This window comes from Trypanosoma rangeli (genome assembly GCF_003719475.1).
Source record: "Trypanosoma rangeli strain AM80 chromosome Unknown Tra_15.4_contig_00118, whole genome shotgun sequence".
Classification (NCBI taxonomy): domain Eukaryota; phylum Euglenozoa; class Kinetoplastea; order Trypanosomatida; family Trypanosomatidae; genus Trypanosoma; species Trypanosoma rangeli.
The window spans coordinates 3,811-16,952 of NW_021705862.1; the positions used below are offsets into that span (position 1 = coordinate 3,811).

General features: G+C 51.0%; 7 protein-coding genes across 7 annotated transcripts, besides 3 other annotated features; all 7 read right to left on the reverse strand.

Moving 5' to 3' along the window:
• The first annotated feature begins 99 nt into the window (after positions 1-99).
• Positions 100-140: a microsatellite.
• A 1,701-nt stretch (positions 141-1,841) lies between these two features.
• Positions 1,842-2,597, reverse strand: TraAM80_04156 (uncharacterized protein; the record flags this gene model as incomplete). Its single annotated transcript, XM_029381094.1, has 1 exon — positions 1,842-2,597. The coding sequence occupies one exon, from the start codon at positions 2,595-2,597 to the stop codon at positions 1,842-1,844; it is 756 nt and encodes a 251-aa protein (XP_029239049.1).
• Positions 2,598-2,991: 394 nt separating this feature from the next.
• TraAM80_04157 (uncharacterized protein) lies at positions 2,992-3,693 on the reverse strand (the record flags this gene model as incomplete). Its single annotated transcript, XM_029381095.1, has 1 exon — positions 2,992-3,693. One exon carries the CDS (start codon positions 3,691-3,693, stop codon positions 2,992-2,994), a length of 702 nt encoding a protein of 233 aa, XP_029239050.1.
• Positions 3,694-4,339: 646 nt separating this feature from the next.
• On the reverse strand, positions 4,340-4,765 carry TraAM80_04158 (uncharacterized protein; the record flags this gene model as incomplete). Its single annotated transcript, XM_029381096.1, has 1 exon — positions 4,340-4,765. One exon carries the CDS (start codon positions 4,763-4,765, stop codon positions 4,340-4,342), a length of 426 nt encoding a protein of 141 aa, XP_029239051.1.
• A 1,384-nt stretch (positions 4,766-6,149) lies between these two features.
• On the reverse strand, positions 6,150-6,956 carry TraAM80_04159 (uncharacterized protein; the record flags this gene model as incomplete). Its single annotated transcript, XM_029381097.1, has 1 exon — positions 6,150-6,956. The coding sequence occupies one exon, from the start codon at positions 6,954-6,956 to the stop codon at positions 6,150-6,152; it is 807 nt and encodes a 268-aa protein (XP_029239052.1).
• A 349-nt stretch (positions 6,957-7,305) lies between these two features.
• Positions 7,306-7,343: a sequence feature (GA-rich).
• A 200-nt stretch (positions 7,344-7,543) lies between these two features.
• On the reverse strand, positions 7,544-9,052 carry TraAM80_04160 (uncharacterized protein; the record flags this gene model as incomplete). Its single annotated transcript, XM_029381098.1, has 1 exon — positions 7,544-9,052. One exon carries the CDS (start codon positions 9,050-9,052, stop codon positions 7,544-7,546), a length of 1,509 nt encoding a protein of 502 aa, XP_029239053.1.
• A 133-nt stretch (positions 9,053-9,185) lies between these two features.
• Positions 9,186-9,214: a microsatellite.
• A 227-nt stretch (positions 9,215-9,441) lies between these two features.
• Positions 9,442-10,953, reverse strand: TraAM80_04161 (uncharacterized protein; the record flags this gene model as incomplete). The annotated part of the gene is made up of 1 exon (XM_029381099.1): positions 9,442-10,953. The coding sequence occupies one exon, from the start codon at positions 10,951-10,953 to the stop codon at positions 9,442-9,444; it is 1,512 nt and encodes a 503-aa protein (XP_029239054.1).
• Positions 10,954-11,343: 390 nt separating this feature from the next.
• Positions 11,344-12,876, reverse strand: TraAM80_04162 (flagellar associated protein; the record flags this gene model as incomplete). Its single annotated transcript, XM_029381100.1, has 1 exon — positions 11,344-12,876. The coding sequence occupies one exon, from the start codon at positions 12,874-12,876 to the stop codon at positions 11,344-11,346; it is 1,533 nt and encodes a 510-aa protein (XP_029239055.1).
• Between the last annotated feature and the right edge of the window lie 266 nt (positions 12,877-13,142).

The window sequence follows — 13,142 nt, forward strand, 5'->3', positions numbered from 1 at the left end:
CGAAGATGCGCCAGGATGACGCCCTCTCCCCGCACAGAGAGGGAAAAAAACAAGGGAGGTTTTCGGCTCATTCGCCCAATGCGCCCTGCGCACCTGCCCACAAACAAATAAACAAACACCCGTCAAAAAAAAAAAACAAATTACAAAGTCGTTTTATATGATACATGGCGCCGTCGGGAGCTCGCAAAAAGAAAGTCGCTGGAGGCTCCGCAACCACCATCCACCTTCGCATAGGGAGGGGGCAGAAAAAAAAGGGTCAGCTGGAAGATAATAATACAACAAAAAAAAAAACACCATCTCCTCCTAACACTTTTTCTCCTCTCAAAAAAAAAAAAAACACCAATTAGTTCATAAAATGACGGGGCATTCAACAGAACTTGCTACCAGCCACTGACCCCCGTCTGGTGGCGCATGGCTTTCAGAAGCTCCCATCAAACTTATGAAGTGCCTTCTTGATGTTTTTTTTTGTTCATTATTTATGTCTTTGTTAGCCATAAAAGCAAAGTCGAAAGGAAAAGGCAGATTAAAATAAGAACAAAAAAAAAATGTACTACTCAAATAATATTGAACTAGAAGAAATGAATATGACGTCTAGGAGTGAATGATTGGGTATACTACTTGTTTTCAGTGTCAGCGAGTCTTAGTGGTGTGGGGGATATCAAGCCTTCGACCTTTGTCTCTCCCACTGCCGTTGATGCAGGAATTTGTTGCGTATCAGACGATGATCTTCTTATTCACCGACATGTATCCTGAAAGGTGATTTTCCTTCGGACTTCACTTCTCCTGTACTACCATCGTGCTTGCTGAACTAATTGTATCTGCTGTGGGCACTGTTGCAGTCATTGGTGGGCCGCAGAAAGAGAGATGTGACATGCGGGAACAATTTTGCAGAGAGAAATTTTTTTGTTGGCCGTATATCATCAAAGTGTCCATGTGGTCGGTTAATTACTGCGGAGTGTTCAGTTTCCGCATTGAAAGTATTCTGCCGAAACTACACTGTTCTGTTGAATGACTTGTAGCAAAGGAATCTTAGGCGCGAGAGGGCTCTATTCCTACGGAATGCACGCTGCAGGGTACGTGCCATGACAGTATCCACCGCCGCTCGCTCTGTGTTGCCCTGAAAACTCTTCACGGTGACGTACATTCTCCAAAGGCACTGCATAGGTGTCGCCCAACGCATCCGCGTCGCCTCCTTAAAGAACCTCAACCAACGCTTTCATCCCACAGAAAAGTGGAGCAAAAAATCGGACTCCAGAATCGTGATCGCTTGCATAATGCACTGTGAACTGACTAGAGCGAGAGCAACGTCGTCCCTACTCGGTCCGCATCCAGCTCTCGCCACCTGCGTCGATAGAGAGGTATAGCTCGCGGAACAACGGCTTGCCAAGTCCGCCGCAACTGTATAGTTCCCACTCGCGCATTTACTCCTCTACGTATGGAGCTCGTTTTTTTACGATATGTGTAGAAAGACAAACAACTCTTCGAGTGCAAACGTCAATCACCGCTTCTGACGGTGCTTGCACATGAGAATCTCCTCAAGGAGGTGTAGCAGCAACCACGTTGGAATTCCATATGCCAAAAATATTTGCGTAAACTTCTGCTATTGAATCCATTTGCGCTCTTCAGGCCTCACGCCATTACGCAGGCGCGCTCCCACGTCAATGATGGCGCTTGTTACACTGCATAATGACCCATAAAGGAATGCAACCGGCTTCAGCACCGCGTTGAACATGAAGAATCGCAGAGGCACAAACAAAACACCCACAATAAGGCCAAACGACGGGGCCGTCACAAACTTCTCGATCATGCCAAGCGACAACAGTAGCAGCGATTTCACTTAATCAATCAACACGACGCGTGCCATCAGGTTGCACGCTGGCGTGTTCTCTACCAGCTGCGTGTAATTGAATGGTGCCCATGTTTTTTTTTGTCCTTTTTGGCAACCCCCCTCCCCCTGTAAGGGTCTGACGGAAAAGATTACAAAATGCGTCGTTCACGAGTTGGGTCATCACACTGCCACGCACCTTGACAACATGCACATCCGCCAAGGCGCTTGCGGCACTAACAAAATGTATCACACCACAAACAGCTGAAAAAGCAAACACATCCCCTTTTAAGATCAATAGGGGTGCGTATCGACGATAAAGCATCCGAAGCAGTAAGACAGAACACAGGGTGATAAAACAAAGCGCGATCTGGTTTGGGCAAATGAGGCACGTATCTCGCTCCAACAGCGGCGGTAGTGGCAACGTTAGGTAGCATGACCAATAGAGCAACTGCAAAAGTTCAGCAAGGAGAAACAATGTGTTTCCCATCATCACTTCCTTGTCCACCAAACCCCGCAGCATGCACCGCCCACGCCGCCCAGGAACGCCCACAGTGATAAAAGGCAAAAATAAGACACAGCACTCCATTAACAAAATTAATGCATGTGAAGACGGCTTCCCAACCAAAAAAAAAAAAATAAGCTGGTTATCATCAGCACTGGCCCGCGTCATGGGGCTAAAAAGCATCCCCAAGAGCAAACTAAGGACCAGAACTCCATGGCCTGCCCAGCGAAGCCAAAAACAATGCGTTTTAACCATCGCCAGTGTCATGGGAACCTCGAGGAAGCGAATGGTATCGATGAGAGGGCGCTGAGAGCTTCAAAGCACTGCGCTCGTCCAGCGCCGGTACGGCAACGCCGCTGTCAAACATGTCGCAGGCGGCACCGAAAACCCCAAGATAGAAAATAGGAAGTACGCATCCTCACGAAAGTATTCCCCTAGTAAGGCTTTGGCATCGTCTCCGTTTGAACACGGGTTGCGTCGATGCTGGAAGGCCAACTGCGGGGGAACGGGATACTTTAATTGTCGTCTCACTCCCATTCAGCGGGTGATAGTAGTGCACCAGATACACCTGTGCGCAAAACAGCTCCCGAAAGTAGACCGCGCACGCAGTGACAAGGACGGAAAAGAACACATGGATCAACGACTCCATTAAAGATTTGCGCTACACACAAAAAAAAAAAAACCACGAGTCCACGATAAAAATATCATGTGCAGTTGTCCTATGCGGAAGAGAGACAAAAATCTCGGACACAAGTAAAAGTGAAACTCCAGTCAAGCACCGTATTGCATCCCCAGCGGTATCGCGAAAGCTCCGACACTTAATAGCGTCAACGGCACAGAGGCGTCCCTTGGAATGAGGGCCGGCGCCGTTGTCATGCTCATTACATGAGCTACAAGAGATGTACACTGCTTGGGGATCTGACAGCTCTGAGGAGGCATCCACAACCCAAAGGAACGCCATGGACGCAACGGTGAGCGCCGTACGCAAATAGTGCAGAGAAGGTTGACGCAGTATGCGACTCACGCACACTAGTGTTTTGTGTTTCTGCACCGATAAGTTATGATAGGCTTCATTCTCGTCAAGCAATGCAAACTGTGGATAGAAGATAATACGTTCATCAAGGTAGGAAAAAGACTTGCCTGTTTCCTCTCTGTACCAGTTAGGTTGGATGTAACTTGCTTTCCCAAATACATTGGACAAACAAGGCGATGGTGCATCGCCTCTCCTAAAGCCGCTGCGTCGGTGTCGCATGTCATAGAGCCACATACACAGCTTGGTGATAGTTCTCGCAGGAAGCTCAGAGCGTAGGCACCAGTCCGCAAACCAAGACAGGCATTCCAAGTAGCTATTTATGTAGTCCATCACGTCATGATGCAGGCTTTATACGACAAGGTGAATGAAGCATCCAATGATGCTTGGCATCCGCAGCAGCGGGCGTAGCGCAATACTAACGGCAAAAATGCATGAATGCCAGTCGAGATACAACAATAATGAGGCAGGCAATGGGAGTCTTTGTAAGAGTATTTACATGGGTGGGGCTCCAAGTGGGCCGTAGCATATCCCGCGCACTTACGTAAAAACAGCTGCGCGGGTTGTGGCACATGCCCTCCGCGTCTGCTTAGGGGTGGAGCGCCTAAAGGGCAAAAAAGCAAATCATTTACATATAGTGAAGGAAGACACGGCCAGATATATCATCAAACCATAACGTGTCACTCCGGGTACCTGAAAGATACTTGACCACCCCTCACAGTAACGGAGCATCCGAAGAATGACGAATGGAATCACGAAGGGGGGGGGCACAAGACCAACCACCAGACAAAGTAGGCGGTTCAAAATCCGAAAAGAGTGCCTTTAAAAAAATGAAAATTAAAATAAATTCGACCTGTAAGTACCTAAAGGAGAGCAACTCCACGGCGAATAGAATACCAAATGGCATTTCCATCTAATAGTAGTTTGGCCTCACGCACGACAATCAAAAAGAGCGTCACCTCCCGCTCGGTTACAGAGCCTACCCATGGACGTCGCATGAGTCCTTCGGTAAACGTCCGCCCCGCTCCCGCATCCCAAGTTTCACCTCTATACTACCAACGCCATACACAATCCGTGCGTGATCCCGGGTGTTCATCGCGACAACCCCACTTACTCCATTCTGCGGTTGTCGGTGCATGACAAATTGGCATGTCAGCATCATTGAAGTGTTCCAGCTCCATCGCCCCCGATACCACACTGCCTTGCACGCGGCGTACAAATCGGTGAACCTCGATGTCTGCGTTAAAATCCCAGTGTGGTGCCGCAATGGCCTTCTCGGTTGCGCGCACGTTCGCCTCCCAGAATAGGCTATCCAACTGTTGCTCCAATTCCCACATATTTTTGGCACGGTAGGCCCCGTTGAAAAGCACCTTTTTCCGCTCGTTGCAAAACCGATTTTTGTCATCCTGCAGCTTTGCCTCGTCATTGATGTCGTAGTGCTTCCGAATCGCTTCATGTACGCCAAGGAACGCCGCCACTCAAATCCAAAGCATAATAAACAACGGAGCGACAACGAGCTCCAGACGGGGCGCTTGCCCCCGCAGCAACGAGTTATCTCCCACCACGTGGGTGTTGCTCTATACATACGAAAGAGTGCAGGTATCTCCAAAGTAACGTTCACGTGACTCACCTCGACGCTGCAGATGATCAATGCGATACTACGAAAAAACAGTGCTCCACACACAGCAAGAAAGACAACACCACAATTTCCACGGAGTGTAAACAGGGGATCGCCTAACGCAAGGGCCTAAAACAGAGGCCTGAAGCCCCGCAAACCCCAGTGGGGCGAGCCAAACAAGATAAAACGCGTCCTGTTGAAAGGCATGGCAGTAGGTTCAGGTGCCTGAATGCGCAAGAAAAAATGCATTCACGAGAGAAGGCAACTTAGGCACTAGTAGCGTTATGGCGCATATACCATACCGCCGTTGCGCTGCAGCAAACTTAAGGGCCATAAGTATGATAACGCAATCGACCAGGCGGCAAAGTCGAAACGGCATGACTAACTGCTGCAAAAGAAGCAGTACCACACAGACAGTGTTCACCGCCCCAGCAGCACGCGCGTGAGATAATCCGGGCACTACCCCAATGAAAATGAACATAAACGATGCCAACAAAAACTGCACAATAAGGGTCCACTTGAGTGTACGCCGGTGCACGGCTTGTACACCTTTGTAGAAATTTTCCCGCAAAAGTGCAGGCGGATGTTCTTGCCTCCTGCAAAAGAACAATTTCGCAGATAGCTGCTGAAAAGTTTTCACGCTACAGCACTCGAGTGACTGCGTACATGGCGCCCCCAAATGTTCTCTGTGACGCGGTGTTGCAACCCTTCATTGACCAGCGGTTTGAGACGTCACAAATATATATTTATATCGGTACTCAAACTCCTTTAGGATAACATCGGTTGCCGCGTGAAGCCGACGCCGCACAGACACCCTCCAGGCTCGTTGTATAATCAGCCAACTCCCACAAAGTGTCTTATACCACAACGTCGTACACGAGACCCTCAGAAACAAATCTGAATGCGCAGCAAGGCTCGCTGCAAAACGGATGTGGTCACCACTAAGCCCGTCTCTGATAAATAAGTATCGCTGTTTTTGCCTTTTGTACGATGAGTACGCCTGCCAGATTCGTTTGACGGCACCGCATCGGAGGTGGTCGCTATCCAAGCCCCCCAGTTCCGCTTCGTGTGATTTGTTGTGGGCCCCATGCGCCGCGCCGAGAACAAGAAGTCTCTTCAGCGCCTTATTTTCCTCTGCGCCACTGAGTAGCACGAGCAGCAGGCACCGTTTTTATCGCTCAAAAAGTAGTCGCTGCGTCTGAGGAAACTGCCTTGCCACTGCAGTGACACGTAATAAGTCATTTATCAACTTCTCCGTGATCCACCCCCGCTCTCTATGTTCCCCCAGCCACAGTCGACGCCGTCCGTCCTCCTCTCGTTGTACCACTCTGCAACGGTTTAACACTTGCTGCAGCAGAGTGGCATGATGCCTTCTGAAGGCCCGCCGTAATCGACGCCAATGCTTCTCTTCCGAGGCAACCACCCTCCGGCGGAGCTTCTCCTCCAAAGCCATCACCTGCCGCTGTAAGACGGCGTACAAATCCTTCGCCTCTCGCGCCCCAGCACTCAACAGTAGCTGCAAGAAGTAGCCACTATGCCTTTCCGTTCGCAATACCAGATCAACCACCGTCTCGCCACGCCCGTTAATCGCGTTGAGTATTGGTAGGGCTGCCTCGCTGGAAGTTAGCCACCGCATGAACTCCAGAAGGTCGTCTTCATGGATGCGGCTGTTGTCCATTAGGTAGTGTAGAAATGTGTTCAGGTGGTGATCTACCGCGTTGTTTAGCCCATAGGCGTGAATGAGCAGCGCCAGAGGAACAAGCGAGACAGTACGGCGCGCACACAGGTGAAACGGCGTCTGTCCACTGGCATCCATCCCCAGGAACGGTTTGGGGCTGTTTCCCAATAGGGCCAGAAGACACTCGTCGGAGCTCAACGCGGCGGCTATGTGCAAGACGGTCCTATTACCCTCATCTGCGTTAGTGGCATTTACGTTTGCCCCCGCTACGAGGGCCTGTCGGACGCCCGCCGCATCCATTGCCTGCACCGAAGCAAAGAGCAATTGTGTGGGGTGGTCAAGTTGTGTTGTTGGTTGCGTGGAGTGGGGAGGACGGACCGAGGAACAACTTCGGAGGTGCCGGTCATCCCCATCGAGGCTCATGCATGTAGCACACTCTTCTCAGTTCCAAATAAAAGAATTGACCGTTTTTTGTTTTTTTTTTGATATACGTGGATGGGTGTGCACAACGCTTCTCCTTCACTCAAATGAGAGGGAGAAACAAAACAGTGCATGTCAACAACAAGAACGAGAAAAGTCAATGGTTTCCTCATAACGAGCGGAAAAAACGCCTACTCAGACAGGGCAGTGGCACAATAGCGTCCATACGGAGAGGGAGTGAAAGGGAGAGAGAAAGAGAAAGAAAGATGCAAGCATTGCGTGGATGATGTGTATATCCCACATTTCACAACGTTCTCAGCAAATAACACTGAGTTTGGTTTCTTCGCATCCACTACGTTTGTTTGTGTGTTGTACGTGTGGGCTCCGTCAAACCATTCCAGCCGCTCTTCTCCAGACGCCCCACTGCACGGAGCCACATAGTCACTGTCCTAATCGTGCATGCATTGCTATTCTCCGGCCATGTCGAAAAGCTGCAGTAGAGGATGCATGGAAGCATCTCGCCTTTCATCGGACGGAATAAGGCGAATGTGACGCCGCGCGTCAAACACGTCGTAGAAGATTGTAAAGGCGTGAAGGCAGTGAGTGCAGCACAGCACGAGGGATCGACGTATGGCGTTCTCCGACAGCGCCATCTCCTCTTCCAGGTGCAGCTTGAAGGTACGGAAGCTCTGACGCACCCTTCCGTAACACTCGCTCGCCTGGCTGAGGCGTATGGAGTCCTGAGCTCCCTGACGGCCCTTCGAAAACACCTTCGGCCCAGTGATAAATGGTTCGTTTTGCACAACTGTCTTGGCACACTTCAGCAGAGACTGCAGGTAGCAGAACTGTGTTTCTATGTTGAACTCACTCGCCCTGAAAGCATCCACCAGGACATTAAACGTGGGGCCAAAGATCTGTCCCTGCAGCACACTTGCAACGTTCATAAACTCCGTTATTCCCCTTTTCAGTTTCTCATCCTCAGAGGCGTTCGTCGAAAAGGCCTGGTGCTGCTCCTGCGGAGGGTCCAAAGCCCAGCCCGAGCAGCCGTGCTTCAGCAACTTTCCACTAGACCTCCCAAAGAACTCCACGGCAATCTCGAAGGCCTCAATGTCATCTAGCAAGGCGTCGCGGAGGCGCACGGCGGCGCTGCTGGCAAGTGCTAACGCCTCCTTCCTTGACCGGGCAAATAGAAACCTCACCTTGAAAGAATCAGGCAGTCGGGCCGCGTGCGTTTCCATAAAAAGCACGTCGTCAGAAAAAGACTCTTCCTGTGGAACCAACTTCGAGGTCCCCCAGCGAAACCACGACGACCTCGTTTGCTTTCGTGCATTAAGGAGATTGCACTCGTTTGCCTCGCGCCGCCGCCGCACATGCTCCTCTAGTGTATCAAAGAAATTCACGACACTCCTCTCATCTACCTCGTAGAGGAAGTAAAGTAATGGAAGGTAGGCAGCCACTGCTTCTGCATGAGTTTTAACAAAGTCAAGTAGGCCTCGAGCAGTATGAACACTGGCTCCACTGCCAGCCGGGATCAAGAGATACGGAAAGCTAACGCGCATGGCATCAAGAAGGATTTCCAGCTGCCTCGCTGTCCGCTCTAATGTGTACTTCCGGTGAGGAAAATTAGAGACAAAACGGAGCCAGAGACCCTGCAGACAGGCGACGTCGTCGGGGTGGCCACGAAAGGACCCTATACTTTTCTGTGAACTCTGCATACAGCAGGTGAAGCAAGCACGCAGCACTTCAGCGCCTGACAATTGCGGTGGTGGGTGCGGATCCCAAAAACAGCGCAGCGTCTCGAGTGTAGCATGTATCATCGACAGGCGGGGACGTACAACGACGGACTCGTCAAGTTCAAGCGCCCCCTGCGCGGGCGCGAGGACATCCGTGTGGGGGGCAAGCTGGTGCAGTTCCTCTGGGGTCCACCCGTCGTACACAACGGCGTAACTGTTAAACTCAACCGTCACACATTTCATGTGGAGCTTTCATCCCCCGATCTAAGGGCAGTGAAGAAGAGAAACGCACGGAAACACAAATATGCGTAGACACGCTGCCAGCTCCTCGCAGCACCCCACAAATGAACCTGTAAGCGTACGCACATACATACACAGGGAGGGAGGGAGAGAGAGAGAGAGAGATGTATACATGTGTGTAAATATCCGTTAAAAAAAAGTCCGCCACTGCCTTTCAAGGCCGTACCACCTTCAGGCACACACCGACACAGAGGTCATAGGCAGGGGGTTTCCATCAGTGAAGACTAACGGCGAGCACAAGTTGAAAAGAACAAAAAAAGAGAGGGAAGCAGGAAGAAATAAAAAAAAAAACGTATCAACTCCGCCAGGCACCAGCAACAAAGAAACATACTTCATCGAAGCCCTTCAAGGAAGGTGTAGCTACTCGATCTGGCGTAGACCCCGGTGCAGTTGCCCAACGTAAAGACCTGACCGGGAGAAAAAAAGCCTGACGTGGGGCAGCACTTCCCTAGACAGCGCTGCAGCACCGAAGGTGCATACAATGTCGAGGCGTTTCCAAGAGTCACGTTGGCTTCCGGACGCGCCACAACGTTCATACCACCGTGTGAAAAGTGAAACCCAGCCAAAGAAGATGCCACAATGTTTTTACGCGCCTCCCGAGCAACAGTGATGTCTTTCGTGACGTGAACTATCGATAGTTTCTTCTGTAGGTTGATAAGGAGCGCAGCGGCAGCCTCGGAGTCCAGTTCAACGTCATCCACCAAAAGCTCAATGGTGTCTCCAGTGTGGATCTCCACGCCATTTGGGGCAGTGAACTGCAGCGTCCCGCTCTCCGGGTATCCAAAAAAGGAAAGTGGAAGGCAAACACCGTTATGCTGAACGCCAAGAAATACCTTCGATGGTTTTCCCACCAGCTCATGAGAACAGTACACATCTCTAATGACGTCTGTCGCTCGTTTGTCGTTTAGCGTTGCAATACTAAACACACCCTTTGAGCAGCTAACAGACGTGACCTTCACCCTTTCCATACCGATGGAAGGGACAACGTCCACTTGATGCCCTTTCACCATCACGCTGCGAAGAATCATGCATGCGGCACTTCCCGTGTATACACGATCGTTACAAAAAAAGATGGAGTCTCCCATTTCCTTCACCATGGAAGCACCAGTGTTCTCACTCTCGCTCCTTTCGTCAGCACCGTCAGTTCGCTTCTTAGCATCGTCGTTGTTGTTAGTTTTCTGACATGGTGGGAAAATACCCCCAACAATTGGCAAGCCCTCAAGACGGCCCCCAAGAAGTTGAAGGCGTTCGGACAACACGCGTTCGTATTGTAGCGTGAGTTTATTGTCTAGCATAGCAAAACACAAGGCCGGTGGCGGTCGGGCGGCGTCCCGGAGATCCTCCTCCTCGGGGACCGCATCAAATGTGAAGACGTCCGTTTCAAGGTCTGGAATGCAGCCAAGCAGCACCTGAATGTACCCTCCCCCAGGTCGCTGGTGCCGTGTGGCTCCTCCCACCATGTGCAGCTGCTGCGGCCGCACAGAGGAGGTCGTCACATCGTTGGCCTTGCATAGGTTGAACCACACCACCTCAGGGGCGTCAATCATCGCAGCGTAGTCCAGTGAGAGACTCATGAAACAAAAGTTGGGAGCACCTGGGAGCGCTGCTGCAGCCACATCAAACGCCTCAGCCGCCGCTATTCGAGCCCGGTGATCAGCGCTTGCGGCGCATGCAAACACAACAGACCTGGTGTCCACTGCAAGCTCCTCCTCGCGTTGGCGCCGTTCATACGTGGAAATTGCGTCCCGAGCTGCTTCGGGTGTGGCAACGGCACCGCCAAATAAACGACCCGGAAATCTCCCGCATGAGAAAACAAAAACGCTCCCACGAACTAAACGTCGCATTAAATCCTTCTTGCGTTTACCTCCTTCCGTCCCTCGAGCTTTGCGTATGTCACTGTTCTTTTTTTTTTTTACCTTAAGGTATTATTCTCTCCCTCACTTGCACGCGTCCGCGAGCAATAAAAGAGAGTGGAGAAGCAGAGAAGGGGAGATTCATACTCAATGCATGACGCCACAGCCTTCCCCAGAGGAGAGTAGCGCTGGGGCACAAGACGCCGTCGTCATAACCGCAAATAGAAAAGAAAGACGTGGTGCGTGCCGAAGTGACATTATAAACATTTATCTTCAGCCCCCTCCCCCTCCTTTGGTTCGAGAACACCACCATTGTGGTCTCAAGGTGGCTCTATACATGCAAAACACAGGGGAAAACTACCCCTCACTCGCTCTCCTTTATCAGCGTAAAACCATCTGCTTCATGACATCAGAAACAACCTTGTTGCCCTCCACCACCGTATTGTAGGCGACCTGCCCCTGCTTCCCCCGCGTTACGGCTTCTACCACGTTGGGGGCCCGACTCATGAGCAAAAGAGTGTTAGGCGCCTGCATCACGGCATCGCTAACGCTAATTTCTTCAAGGTACTGCTTGAGCAGCACTTGCAGCTTCTTGTTTTCCTCCTCTAGATGATACTTTTCCTGTGCGAGGGCGGCATTGTCAAGGACCACCTTGTTGTGTTTCGTCCAAAAGCGTTCCAGTAACCGCCACTCCTCTGAGTACGCCGCCCCATCGGGTGCGGTCGATTCGTCCCGCGCTTCCACATCGTCTGAGTGCGTTATCAATCGCTTTACCTCCCGTTCAATCTCACTGGTGGCAATGTTCGATTCAAAGGACAACACCTGTTCACGCTCCGTCTCCAGCGGTTTACCCAGCTCCACCAGACACAAAATTTTTTCGGCTCTATTCACCGTTTCACGAAGTTGATCCTCACAATCCTTTGCATTTTTGATAAACTCCGCGAGTCGAGAGGCCTCCTTGTTTCGCCAGTTTTCCATCTTGTTCTTAAGCGCCTTAAGGTGTCGAATGGTGGCGTCGCGTTCCTGCTGGATGGCGCTGTTCTTTTCCTCCCACTCCCTCGCATTACGCGCGAGGTTTGTTCGCCACGACGTCACATTTTCCTGAAGTTTTTCAATACGTCTCAGCTGTGAGGCAATGTGTTCTGTCGTCTCGGCATCCTCTTTCGATTTGTCCATGTAATCTTTCATGTTCACCTGTGCCGTTGTCATAAACTCCTTGTAACGTGCGTCTAACTCGGCTCGAATGGATTCGCTGGTTTTTAAAAGTTTGTTCTGCATTTGTTTGCGCTCCTCTTCCATTTTTTCTAGCGCGGTATCATGCGCCTCGGAGGTTTCCTCCTGCAGCTTCTTCTGCAGCTGTTCCGCCTCGGAGGCCATGTTGTCAAGGATAAGCTTGAGATCCGCCACCTCGTGCTCGTGCTTGCGAACGAGTTCCAGCATCTCCTTCTCATAGTCCGTCTTCATCTCAAAAAGGTCTTCCTCGAACTCAGACTCTAAGCCCGCCATGCGCCTGACCTGCATCTGAGTGAGCGCATCCACCGTCGTCATGTGCGACCGAAATACAAGACGGTGCTGCTCCTCCACCTCCGCAAGGTCGTTAAAGAGCATCTCAATCACGGCATTCTTGCGGTCAATGGCCATCTCAAACGCGCGCCGCACAATCTCAATCTCCGCAATGAGCTCCTTCTGCTTGCACTCTCGCAGAAAAACCATCCATCGCGCCTCCACAATGTTGGTGGACCGAAGCGTCATGGCCTCCTCCTCCTCCGTTAGTTCCCGTAAACGAGCCAGCAGAATGGCCTCCTCGCGGCCCCGCCGCTCAATCTCCTCAATGCGGGCCCGCTCAAGGGCAATCGGGTCAAGGGCCTTCCTCCCCCGCCTCTTGCCCTTCTTTGCTTTACCCACGGGCGGCATAAGTGGTTCAAGCTTTTCCTGTTGCTATTTTGTCTCTTTTTTTATTGGCTTCTTCGTCTCCTTTCTTCGCCCCCGCTTTGGCAATGGCTTCACCTGGCCGGAGTTCTCTCTGTGCGTATTAGCGCGGTGGGTGTAAGAACGCCTATGCTGCTTTGGTGTGGAACAAAATAAAAAACATATGTCCAAAAGTAATGAGGAGAAAAAAAAAACAAGATGTCACAATCAATTCTTGTTATTGTTCTCGCTTTTGTCTTTAGATGAGTAGA